Source organism: Equus asinus, chromosome 8, assembly GCF_041296235.1.
Source record: "Equus asinus isolate D_3611 breed Donkey chromosome 8, EquAss-T2T_v2, whole genome shotgun sequence".
In the NCBI taxonomy this organism is placed as follows: domain Eukaryota; kingdom Metazoa; phylum Chordata; class Mammalia; order Perissodactyla; family Equidae; genus Equus; species Equus asinus.
The window spans coordinates 27,076,754-27,090,051 of NC_091797.1; the positions used below are offsets into that span (position 1 = coordinate 27,076,754).

The 13,298-nt window shown below is 55.0% G+C and overlaps 1 protein-coding gene across 1 annotated transcript; it reads left to right on the plus strand.

Annotated features, from left to right (window-relative positions):
* Positions 1–1,672: 1,672 nt before the first annotated feature.
* LOC106824533 (small ribosomal subunit protein uS14-like) lies at positions 1,673–1,946 on the plus strand. The gene has a single exon (XM_044775070.2). The coding sequence runs from the start codon at positions 1,732–1,734 to the stop codon at positions 1,900–1,902; it is 171 nt and encodes a 56-aa protein (XP_044631005.1). The 5' UTR covers positions 1,673–1,731; the 3' UTR covers positions 1,903–1,946.
* Positions 1,947–13,298: the final 11,352 nt, after the last annotated feature.

Below are 13,298 nucleotides of genomic sequence, written 5' to 3' on the forward strand. Positions count from 1 at the left end.
GGTGCGTGTGTATGTGTGTTACCACATAGCTCTGGTTTTTAAGCCACATTATCGTTCATTGAAATAGACATGAGAGTGGGCACTGAGATATCTTCAGAGACACGGAGCGGATGTGGCCCTTTCTAAGCAACTGGCCTGGGTGTGGGGCCAGGCAGTAAACTCAGGGGACTGGCAGGGATTTCCTGGGAGGTTTCTGGAGCTGAGTGCAGGGCTCAGTAGAGCTGGCTTTGTTGGGTGGAGGAGCCTGCAGGGTCTGAGCTGTGACTACGTTACCCCCACCTCTGCTGCCTGCTCCAGCTCTGGCCAGGCAAGATGGGCCAGGAGGGAGGACAATGCAGTCCCTGCTCTGTGCAGCGGGTAGAGGGGTCACAGGTGCAAAGAGAGGCCAATTCCTGCCTCCGGGGAGCCCTGGGTCTGAGCAGAGATTTAAGCCTCATGCATTCCTTCACCAAATGATTATGGAAGCCTACCCTGTGCCAGGCCCTGGAGCTATGGCAGAAAACAAAAGCTGTGGTGTGCTCCCTGCATAGGTTTTAGTCTAGGAGAGCAGGCAGACTCCAAACAGACTGCAATTATATGATGACAAATCGGGTTAAACGCTATGAAGGAAAAGAGTCTCATATGTGAGAGAATGATGGTGACGGGGCTTCCTTAGACGGCATACCCAGGAAAGTCTCTCCAAGTGGGTGATATTGTGACTGAGACCTTCCTGATGAGGAGGAGCCAACCAGGAGGAAAAGTGAGGGGGGTGGCATGGGGTGGGGAGTGGGGAAACAGGGCCCAGGTGGAGGGAGCAGTCCCAGCACAGGCCACAAAGCAACCCCAAGTCTGGGCGCTACTCCAGGACCCAAAGAAGGCCAGTATGGTGGGGGCAGCGAGCCAAGAGAGTGAGAACAGCCACGTGGGCAGGAGCGTGCAGGGCCAGCCCTCATGGACTGTGGATTTTACTCTGAGGACAATGGCAGAGATGTGAGTGGTATCCATCCATTTGGGTGCTGGTACCTACTCTGTGTCAGGCACTAAGCAGGGGCTGGAACCCAGCTGAGAGGCTGGAATAGGAGTAAGGATTGTGGAGCAGAGGAAACCTACACTCTGATCATGTCACTCCCTTGCTTAACCCCCTTCAGTGGCTCCCGCCACCCTCAGAAGAAGGTCCAGACTCCTTACCAGGGCTGGCAAAGCCCTCCTCACCCTGTCCCCTGCTTCCTTCCCATCCCTCCCCTCTGGCCATTCCTCTGCCTCAGACCCAATGCCCCCCGGCCTGGAACACCCTCCCCATTGCTCTCTCCCTCCAGCTGCCCAGCTCCTAGCCATCCTTCAAGGCTCAGCTCCAGTCTCCCTCCTCTTAATGAAGCTTTGGCTGAGCCTGGCCCCCTCCCCAGTGAACCTGACCACTCCCCCTTCGGGCCTCACAGCACCAGGTGCTTGGGAACACTTTGCTGCCCTCATCTGTCTGACCATCTGTCTCCTGGATGGAATCCTCGAGAGCAGGTGAGAGCTGTGCCCGTCAGCTCAGAACCCCCAGGTGAATTAGCCACCTGTGGCCATTTGCCGATTAAAGGCAGAGCTCCTGGTCCAAAGGGGTTGTTCCCATTTCCACTCCCCAACACCGCCTCGGGACAATCAGAGCTGTGTGCTTGTTTGTAGGGAGAAGAGACTGGGCACCAGCGACTGGGAGATTAGATAAGCCTATTTTCAAGCCTTTTGCCTCGTTGCATCCATGAAAGCAAGATGGGTCACCAGCAGCTCTGCTGGAGCCATCCAAGAAATTTTGGTCAGGGTTCTGGCTCTCGCTGCATCTGCTCAAACCGGCACAGTCTGATCTGGAAATACGGCTTCAATCTGTGCCGCCAGCGTTTCCATCAGTACGCAAAGGACATAAGCTTCATTAAGTTGGACTAAGTAATCTTCCTTGAATGGATCATGCAAGACATCTACCCGATGGCAGAAATGATACTAGCTCTTTGTACATTACATTTTTTAAATTAAAAAAAGAAAGAAATACTTTTAGGCAATGAATGTGGGTCACAGTTCAGAAGAAAGGCCGGGGTTGTGGTTTGGGAGTAGAGGGTCGGAAGTCTGAGCTGGGAGATGGGTTAGGCTGAGAGGCAGGGGTGTGCTGAAGACTCTGGGTAATTGAGGCAGGGACCCTGGGAGAAGGTCGGGGAGGGAAGATGCTGCCCACTCTGCTGTCAGGTGCGAATGACTCAGGGCTGGGTCAGGAGGGCCAGCATGAAAATCTGCCTAATCCCGGGAAAGTGAATCTGCCGTGGGGAGATTTTTATCCAATTTGCCGTCGTCTCCTCCAGGGACTTCCTGTGCTGCCAGGACAGGGGCAAAGAGAAAGCCCGTCCCCCAGGAGATGACCTCTCCGAGACTCCCACTGTGCTTCTCTTTCAAGAAGGACTTAGGCCTCTGAGCCACAGCATCCCCTTGGGAGGACCTGGTGGTGGGTGGTAGGAGACAGAGTTTAAAAATCGGGGAGAGGTGGGGTGAGGGCAGGAGAAGCAAGGCAGGAGCTGGGGAGGCCTGGGGAGAAGGAAACATCACAGAAAGGGTGGAAATTCCCAAGGCCCCAGCCCCTCAGCCCTGAGAGGCCACAGGAGGAGAGCCCACAGAGGGCCTGCCTCTGTGAGATGGAAAGCTGAGAGAGCGAGGATTTGGAGGCCAAGGCTAACTGTCCCATGGCTGTTGGCTCCTCTCTCCCTGAGCACTACTCAGGGGAAGGGGATTTCTGAAGTCCAGCGTGGTTTGGGTTCCCATAAACCAGTTCCCAGAGGACCACACACCTAAGCGAGATCCCTGGATGGCCAGACCATTGTCCGCATCAACTGAGGGTGAGACGATGTTTGGCATCTGGAAAGAAGGCCCCACTCTGCCCTGAGCCTGACACCCAAGACAGCTCCATTCAGCCCCCGTTGGACAGCAGGGCAGTGGGGCCTTAGGTGAGGGGAAAGGCCCTGGGTCAGAGGGTCTGAATGGAACTACCTGCCTCAGAGGGACATGGCAGCCAGAGGGAAGGGGACACAGACACTCCAGACCGTGAGGTGCAGATAGAAGGACAGGCAGGGATAGAGACAGGGGCCAGGGATGGGGAGGGGAGGGATAGGGATAAAAAGAAGAGGCAATGCTAGCTGCTGTAACAGGTAACCCCCCACATCTCAATGACCTCACCTATTAAAGTTCATTTCTCCCTTGGTCACCATCCAACAAGTATGCTGTTCGGGCAGCCTGCTGTGTGGCTGGGTAGGGCCCAGGCTCCCTCTCTGTTGTGGCTCTGCTTTCCTTTAAGATCTCTGATTCTTCCTGTTCAGCCAGCAGACAGGGACAGACACCCAGGAAGGTACACCCAATTCTTGATCTTTCTGCCTGGAAGTGGCATGCAACCCTCTGCACATGTTCCATTAGTGAGAACTAGAAATGTGCCCCCAATCTGGATGCAAAATGGTCTGCAAAAGAGGGTCCCTGGCTGGGCAGCTGCTCCTCAGCCAAAAGCTCCAAGACATGGAAGGAGGGTCCTGAATTTGTGGTGGCCTACTGGCCAGCTCTGCCTCTGTTCCTAGCATTTATTGGATGTCTATTCCCGTCCAGGCCTTGTATAAAGTGTGATTTATTCTAGTCTTCATAACAACCCTGAACACTAAACACTGTTAGATCCATTTTATACGAGAAGAAATGGAAGCTCAGAGGAGGTAAGGGGCTTTGCCCAAGGAGGTGAGGCCTGAGTTTGAACCCAGGTACCTGCCTGTCAAGGCCCATGGAATTTCCTTTTCCCAACTCACCAACCTGTTTCTCTAGAAAATGACAGAGTTGGAGACAGACAAAAAGGAGGGAAGTAGGTGGATGTGGAGAGGAGTAAAGGAAAGAGATGAGAGAGAGAGGCACACATAGAAAGAGAAAATCTGAGATTCCCACAGAGGGGAGACAGTAGTCAAGCTTGAGACGGAAAGAGCTGGAAGGAGAACCCAGGAGCACCTTGTCCAAACAGAAGGGGCCTCCTCACGCCCTCCCTCCTTCTCCTGCAGCAGTGAGCTATTCTCGCAGAGAAAGTCTGGCCAGGCCAGGCCTCTCCCCCGTCATGCCTCCCCCCGCTTCCCGCCCAGCTTGAGGCCATCTCCTCTGTGCACCTTCTCTACTTGGCCTCCCCACTTCAAGGGCGGGACCTGGCTTTAGCTGCCCCCACAGGCCTGCTTTCGAATCCTGCCTCTGCACGTACCAGCACTAGATCTTGACTGGTTGAGGGCTCAGGGAAGATGTGGTGGGTGAAAATGCTTTATAAACACCAATGAGAGATGGTCCTGTGGCGCCTGTTCTAAGGGGTTTGTCAGAAAGAGCGGCAAGATGGGGAGTGGCCTGGGGACTGTGGTCTTCCTGCCCCAAATGGTGCAGGAGGGAGGGGAGGATGAAGTAAGGCATTTGGGGGCCACTGTGTTTCCCAGCTGCCCTAAGTCAGGAGCCGCTTTCCTGACAGGGAGGGTGACTAGGGAAATGAAGAGTGAATGGGTTGCTAAAATGTTTTACCTCCCTGGCTGCATCATCATCATTGGAGTGGGGGCCTCATTGAGGGACCATGCATCACTTGACCCCCTCACCCCAGCGGATGATACAGGGTGACTGCTCCCCCCTTGCAGGCCCCAGGACAGCCCGCCGCTGCACGGCTTATAAATTGTTATGGCCCAATGAAGAGCTCGCCCTTAAATGTCACTCACCCGAGAATTAAGGTGAAGACAGGCTGAGGGACCTGCCATTGGCACAGCCCGAGGTGGAGGCTGACGGGTGGGGTCAGCCTCCTCCAGAAAGGCAGTCCGACGCTAGGTCTGGGGTTAATGAAAAGTGCTCCATGTCCCTACAGGGCGTCATTATCTCCAACAATTATCCCTGCTCCTGGGGTGGGGGGGTGTGGGGCAGGGACAGACCTGAAAAGCTGTCACTAGACAGGACTGGCTAGGAGTGTCCAGCTGGCATGGAGGGCCTAGGGTCCTCAGCCTTACCTGCCTTCTTTCTCTCTAGGCCTCTGGCTCTCTGTCTCTATCTCTCTCTGTCTCTTCCTTTCTCTGTCTCTAGAGGTCTCTCTATCTCTCTCTCTTTCTGTCTTTCTCTCCTTGTCTCTGTCTCTCTCCCCCACTGTTTTCTCTCCCCTTTCCTTTCTCTTTCCATTTCTCCCTCTTTCTCCCCCTCCCTCCCTCTCTCTCTGTCTCTCTGTCTTTTTCTCTCTCCCTCTCTCTGTCTCCCCCTTTCTCTCTCCCTCCCTCTCCCCCAGCCCTTCTAATCTCCCTCACTCCAGCTGTATACAAGATCCAGATTTCTCTTTGCCCTGTGGACCCTGAGGACAGAATTGAGGAGGAATCTTAATGAGTCTGACCCCGGCCAGAGGGCCCGGGTTGGGGGCACCCTGTCAGAGGGATGGGCCGGCTTTGCCTTCTAGCTCCACTTTCTAACTTTGGGGGCAAAGAGAGGTCAGCTTCTAGCTTCTCCCTGGAGGCAGCCTTCTCTGGAAGAAGGTGGACCGTGAGCTCCGGGTCCCTCCCGGGAGTGACCCTTCAGGCCTCTTCTCTCTGCCGTAAACTTTTTCTTCGTTAAGAAATAAATCTCACGTCCAGAAAAGGGCACGAACAAATGTTGCATTGAACAAACTATTTTAAAGCAAACACCAGGGTAGCCACCACCTCAGCCACACACCAGAACACAACCAGCCCCCAGCAACCCCATGGGCCCCTTCCCAGGGCACCTCCCTCTTCCCCCGAGGTCCCAGGCCATCACTTCCTGCTTCTCTTTAGAGTCTGTGCTTCCTCAATGACACCATGTGGTTTTGCCTGTTTCTGAACTTTACATAAATAGAATGATATGTTGTGCATTCCTTTGCGTCTGGCTGCCTTCAGCCCACCTGGCGGTGTTTGTGCGACTCCTCCATGTGGTTGGCGTAGTCACACTTCGTTCATTCTCACTGTCGTAGAGAAATTGTCGTTGTCTTCAGGCCACAGCCCCACCATCTCCCGAGCCCAGGTCCCACGAGCGGCAGCAGCTTAGAGCTTCTGGCCGCCTGCACGATGGGGACATGGCTGATCCTCACGGCAGCCTGAGGCTTGGCCAGAGAGAGTCCTCTACAGCCTCTGCAGACAGGCTTGTCTGGATCGCACAGTGGGGAGTGCTGAGACGGAGCTGAACCCCAGCTTCTGGGCCACACAACCAAGCTCTCACACCCTCCTGCGGGTGCTATGTGCTAACAGGGAGCCGAGGGAGACTTAGACACCCATGGAGACACGTCCTAATGGTGGTATCCCAGGCATTGGCACCAGTAGCTGGGGAGAAAACTTTAAATAGCATTTGGTGCCTAATTGTTGCCTGTTAGGTGTTTGTTGAGTGACTGAATGACCACCCTCCTAGGATCCCTCAAACCAGACTTCTAGGTGACCAGTCCTTCTTCCCTTCCTCTCAGCTGCCAAGCACACCAGCTCTGGCACCTGCATCTCTTTCTGAGACTCTGCAGGCCAGCACATCCCTCCCAGACTCATACCCATCCTCCTACCTTCCCTCTGGGTGAGATGAACTGCTCTGCACTTATTGACTGCCTGTTCCCGGGCCCAGGAAGGAACCCTATGGACTGCTATCTGTCACCTGTTGCAGGTCTCCCACGCCCTCCTGCCTGGAAGTTCCCCTCAGGTCTAACCTCCACCCCCCCCCCCAACCACCCCAGCCCCAGCCCCTGGCTTTGCTACTATGCTGCTCTGCTGGCTCTGATGAAGTTGAGGGAGGGGAGGTTACAGCGAAAATAACACACGAACTGCACTGGCAAGCCATTTGTCACTGGATGAAGCACCGCCTAATATACTAATTAGTGTGGATGGTTATTATCATCCTGTTCTAAGCATTTTACATTTTTAACTCATTTCACCCTCAGAACCACCTCTGCAGTGCACCTCCACTTTATAGAGGAGGGAGCTGAGAAGTGAGGGAGCTGAGAAGTTAAGGAGCTTGTCCAAAGTAGAGTTGCCAGATAAAATACAGAATGAGCAGTTAAATTTAAATTTCAGATAAACAAGGAATTTTTTAAAGTTGAATATGGCCCAAATGTTGCATATTAAATTCAAATGGGCATCCTGTATTTTTGATTTGCTCAATCTGACAATCCTAGGTCAAGGCCACCCAGCAAGTAATGGAAACCCCAGCTCACCACTGCCCTCCGCTCCAACGGGATCTGCACTGGGGCCCTGGCGGCCGGCGAGAGAAGCAGATGGGTTTGAAACTATTTAGTAAATCAAACCAGCAGGGCTGGGAGCAGATTCAATGTGGGGGCTGAAAGAAGCCCAGGTTCTGTCTCCGGGAGACAAGATTCAAAGAGGCTTCTTGCTGGGGGTCACTCAGCTCAAAGGAGCAGAGCCTCTGGAGGCCAAGGCCAGGTCCCCGAGGGATGTCCGGGTCACCTGGGGGCTGGTGGCCACACCGTCTAATCCCTGTTCTCCACCAAGCCAGCAAGGGGGATGGCCTGGCCCTGCCTGGCTCAAACCCACGCACCCCAGTCCTTCCAGCTCTCCAACAGCCCCCATTTCCAGCCTTAGAAACCATAAACAAACCACCCCATCCCACCGCCAGGACCTCAGAAGGACCTCCCTCTGCCCCCATCCTGCCCCCCACCCCGGGCTCATCAGCTTATTTAAAAGTGATGTAGCCACAAGACTTTCCAACAGGAAAAATTGCAAAAATGAGCGTGATGGTGTCTGAGGCTGCAAATGCGGGTATACACTTTGATTTTGCACCAAATAACACATTTAATTACTTCTTGGAGGGGAGGCCCGTTCGGCAGATAGTGGAGGCAGTGCTAATAATAGCGCTTTGCACCGGGGGCCATGAACGGGTCCCGTTTCTGTTCCCAGCAACTTGAAAGCTCCGCGAACACGGCGCCTCCTTCCTCAAGAGCAGAGGGAATTGTGAAGAAAATGCTGTGGGTTTTTGCTTTTAACTCGCTGTTTTGATCCTTTCCAGACATCAGGATACAGGACCCCTGGAGAGACGGGGGTGGGGGGTCGTGGTCTGTGGAAAGAGGGGGTGGAGGCCAGGGCATGCCCCTCTCCTCCCTCCCTCATACCCCTCCCCCAGGGCAGGGCCAGAGGGAGCCCCAGCATAAAGCCTGCCCTGGCGGAGGTACAATTTTTTGCAAAGAGCATCGAAGAGCAAAACAAGAGAATCCGTTTTGCCAGTTTGAGCAGATTATGCTCCGTGTCCAGCCTCCGTCCTGCTGGGCGGTGTGGGGCCTCATGTTCCTCGTCTGTAAAGTGGGGCCCACGGTCCAGTCCAGGGATGTTGTGAGGGTTAAATAAGTCAGTTCATAGAAATGGGCTGAGAACAGGGTCTGACACACAGAACTCGATAAATTTAGCCACGACAACAACAATTACAATTATTATTATTTTCTGAAGCAAGCGGGCTTTAGACACGCTCAGGGACTGAGGGGATAAGTGAGTGAGAAGACGAGGTGTGAGACAGCAGGGAGTGGGGCTGCCTGTGGCAAACTGCAGACAGCCCCGTAAACAAATTCAATCGTAAATTGAAGAAAACCCTGCAAGCCAAACAAAACGGGCGACTGGGCCGCACGCAGCTCTGGGACCACCTGTTTCAACCTGAGCTTTAGGCTCCCTTCTTCCGTTAAAAAGCTCTGATTTGGATCCAGCCTCTACCGCTCAAATGCAGACCTCGAAGTTGCCTTAGAACGCATCAAGGCCGACCCACCCCCTCACCCCTTGCACAGATGAGCAAACTGAGGCCTGGAGAGGGGAAGTGCCCAGTGAGTGGCATCTGTGCTGGGACTCCGACCCCGGCTGTCTGTCACCATGCAGGGCACTTTCCCACACGTCCCCAGCTTGCTGCCATGTGCTCTTGGGGAAGTCGCTGCCCCTCTCCAGGCTCCGCTTTTCCTTCCCTGTCAAATGAAGGCTTGGATGAGACGCCAAAGCAGTGTAGGGAGGCCTGGGCCTACATCCTGGCCATGTGACCTGCCAAGTAACGTCAGCCCCCTGGGCCTCACCTGTCCTCACCCTCCCCACCACTGTCACCACTGCTAACCCTCTCGAGGCCTTGCTGTTTATTCTAAGTTTCTTTACTTGCACAAACAAATTTGTTCCTGATGACAACCCTGGGAGGTAAGTCCTGTTATTATCTCCAATTTATAGATGAGGCAACAGAGGCCCACAGAGGTCAACTAACTTGCCCAAGGTCATCCCCTCTTAGGGTTGTCACTGGCAAGGATTCAACGTCCACTGTGTCGCCCAGCACCCAGCACACAGTGGGCCGGGCGCTCGCTAAGTATCAGGGCCCCCGCCCCCCAATCTATCAGCACCTTCTAGGAGTTTGTCAACACAGCCAAGACTCCCAGGAGCCAGGAGCCCTCTTACACACCATATGGCTATGGAATTAATAAAGTGTTGTAATCAAAGACCAGAAAAGAGGTTAGGGGACCAGGCTCCTCGAGTGCAACTATTAAGAAAGAAAGAAGCCACTGGCTCTGCAACAGAGGAGTGAGAATGGGGCCCAGGCCTCCTCTTAGATGCTGGGCAAACACCAGGCAAGGGAGCATCCCTAACCAGCTCAATGTGCCTGCCGTCGGCCGTAAAGTGGCGGCTTACTGGCGCTTTGGTGACGGGAGAACTGAGGAGTAACAAACGACCTCTTTGGAGGAGGATAAAGAGGCAGGTTTATTACTCAGCAAAGAGGGATGCTCAGAGCCGAACGCCCATCCCAATGACGGGAGACGGAGCCCACCTCCATGAGCCTTAGGGCTGCAACCCTCCACCCAGCTCCGGTCACAGGTGGGGAGACAAATCCAACTCAGCAGGGCTTTTGCTCCTTGTCCTTGTCCTTCTGGGGACATGTCTACCTCCTCACCCCAACAGCAGAGGCCAGGAGAGCTACCTGATCTTTGAAGGCCTCCAACCCCACCTATCCAGGCAGAACTCTGTCCACCTGCCTCTGTCTTTCCTGATGCTAGGGTTGACTGCCTGGGTTTGAATCCCAGCTCTGCCACTTACTGGCTGTGTGATCTTTGGCAAGTCACTTCGCCTCTCTGGGCTGCAGTGTCATCAGCTGTGAAATGAGTATAATAACAGAAGCCATCTCATGCGATCGGTGCGGGGATTAAACGAGGCTTGTAAAATGCTTAGACCAGTGTGTGGGACTGACTAAGCCCTCAATAAATGTTGTTTTTTAAAATTATTATTAAGACCAGTTTGGCCCTTACCATATTATATTATAACTTGGTGAGGAGTCTGTCTCCCCAGCTAGACCATGGGCTCTGGAATTCTCATGTCCTCAGAACAACTTCATGACGTAGTTATTATTGTCCTCATTCTAAAGATGATGGCCCTGAAGCTCAGAGTGATTAACCTGCCACCTGCCTCAAAGTCACACAGCTGGTACCAGACTGGGGACAGACCTCAAAGTGGACTCTAAGGCCCTTACACTTTGCTCCCAGGGCCTCAGCCTTGGCCACCTCCAGGGGCTCCCAGTTCCGCTGCCTCAGTCTGGCTCCGTGCCGGCTGGTTGAGTGGTAAGTAGTTAAAGATGCTACTCCAGACTTCAGGCAGGAAATGGTTAAGGAAAAGCAGTCCCAGCTCCGGAGGGCACAGAAGCCAGAGCCAGGTCTGCAGGGCCCGGGAGGCCGAGACAGGATCTGAGCTGGGGAGGGCAGCAGCACCACTCCGACAAGGAAATGTCAGCCCGGGCCCCTTCATCACCAGAGAGATGCTGCTGCTGAGAGGACAGGCGTGCACACAGATGCAGAGACGCGCAGACACACACGGACATGCGGAGATACACACCCCCCCAGAGTGATGCACACACAGGCACACAGGCGCACACGCACTCCCACACGTGCCCTCTCACTGCCCTGCAAAGCCGCGTGGGGTGGGGTGTGCCTGGGGGCTCCTCATCACGTAGGAGGGATTCAGGTGATCCTGGAAAGTTCAACTCGGAGGCCGCCCCGCAGTGAGGGGAGGGGGTGTTCCTAGAGTTTTCCTCTGCAAGAGTTCAGTGTGAAAGGGTGAGAGGTCAGAGCATCTTAGGGTTAGCAGATCTGATCTTCCCTGACCAACATCCATTCAAAGGAGTCCACACCCCGACCCTCCCCCCAGTGCCCCCCTAGGCTTCATGTTTTAGTGGAATCAGATCTGTCTACGGAGCTAATTTTAAAATTCAGATTTCTGGGCCACCCCACCAGAGGTTATCCTCCCCATTTGGCAAGTGTGGAAACTGAGGCCCAGAGAGGCTAGGTGACTTGCTCAGGACCACACAGCAGAGCCGGAATGTAACTCCAGGGCCCCAGCTCTGAACCACTGTGCTAGGCTCTGTCTCAGGCACCTGCAGACCCACCTAAGGAGGCCACAACCAATCCCTTGGAGAGCAAGATGGGGAGCAGGGGGCAGAACTGGTCAAAAAGGGTCAGGACCCCAAGCTCAGAGGCAGGGGTTCCCGGCAGGGCTCTGTTTCCACCGGGGGCTGGAGACTCAGGGAAGAAACTGAGGTGCAGGCACAGCTGTGTGGGTTGGCTCACCAGGCTGCAAGAGAGGAGCCTAGTGGTCAAGGACACTAGCTCTGCAGTTACAGAGGCTGTGGGACCTTGGGCAAGTGACTCGGCCTTTCTGAACCTACAGAAGAACCAGGAAAACAACCGTCCTCACCAGAGAGGGCTGTTGTGAGGATTACGCACGCTAATGCACACATCCTAGCACCACGGTGGGCCTGGGTGGGGGGCGGTTTATCCTCCTATAGAGCCAGCCATGGGTGACCCCCTTGGCGGGCTGGGTGCACAGCCCAGAAGCTGCCTGAGGAGGGCTCGTCCCCTCCTCCTGGCCCACCCTGGGCCACCGTGAAGCCGGCATGGCTGGCCTTCCTCTCCAGGAGGGGAGCAGAAGGGAGGCCGACCCTGACTCCAGATGCCACTGAGTGGGAGCTGCTAGTGGAATTTCTCGCCCCGACCCAGGGCTGCCATCTGTGCGGAGTTGGTCGGACCTATGGGTCTCAGAGGGCAGGTAATTCATAACCCGCCCTGCACCCCGTTTACACCAAGCCAGAGGGGCTTCAAGCCCAAGCCTCAGCCTCTTAGCGGGAGAAGGGAGGCGAGCAGAATGGGGAGCCAGTCCCAGCTCAGATTCCTTCCTTCCCAGGGAGGGGTGGTCACAGGGGCACGGAGGCAGGTGAGGGCTGGCCCCTTAACTCCATCTATGGAAGCCTCTGTCCCCCATCCACACCTCGTTAATCCGAGCACTTTACCGAGAGGCTGAAGGGCCAGCCAGCAAGAGCAGGGGCTCTGTGGCCAGACTGCCTGGCTCCAACCTCTGGGTCCAGCTCTGCAACCTGGGACAAGTTGCTTACCCTCTCTGTGTCTCTGTTTCCTCATCCATAAACAAGATAATAAGAGAAGCCACCTCCCAGTGCTATTGTAAGGATTAAATAATAATACAGATAATGGTTTCAAACAATCCCAGGCACGTGGTAAATGCTCAGATGATATTATCAGCTGATTGTCCATCGGACATCACTGTCAGCAATGGGGGAGGGGAGTTTAAATATGAAAAATGAGGCGGCCGTGCCTCAAGCCCTCCCTGAGGGGCTGGGTAGGCACCTGCGGTGGAGCAGGTCAGGAGAAGGGGAGAAGGGCCACACAGTGGGGAGGGGGTGCCGAGGGTTTCTGGAACGAGCAGCAGCGGCGGCTGCCGGGCCTCCCGACTGCCTTTCCGTCCTTCGTTCTTCATTTTCTTCCCTTTCTGCTCCTAAGGGAGACAGACACTGAGTGCTCCTCCGTTGTCAGGCGTCCCCTACAAGGGTGGGCCTCAGGCCACCGGCCCATCCTTTGGGTCTCCGCCCCTGGATGGGCCGGCCCAGGACTCCCTCAGGGCAGGTGGGTCCCCGCTGGAGGGGAAAAGGGGTGTCAGGGCAGGAACCAGGAGGCTCCCTGGACCTCAGGAGCAGCCCAGCGCGGGCCCGATAGGAGGCTTCTTGTCTGACTCCACATGGCCCTGAGGCTCCCTCCCTGTGGGGTCTCCCCCCTCAGACCAGGGCTCCCCAAGGGCAGGGCCGCATCTCCCCTCAGACCGGGGCTCTGTGAGGTCTCCTCCTGGGTGTCACCTCCCTTTTTCCTGAAACAAGACTCTGGCTTCTGGGTGTTCTAGGGAGAAAATGATGAATGTTCCATTTACTCAAAAATTCCTTTCATCCTGCCTGGATAGGTGGGCAGTGAAATAGAGAATTAAAGGTCCTGGCGGGAAGTGGAAAGCCCATGAGAGCCGTGGAATCCGTGTTTCTGTGTTGGC

Coding starts and splice junctions, on each gene's coding strand:
- LOC106824533 (XM_044775070.2), top strand. CDS start 1,732: ATGGGTCACCAGCAGCTCTGCTGGAGCCATCCAAGAAATTTTGGTCAG.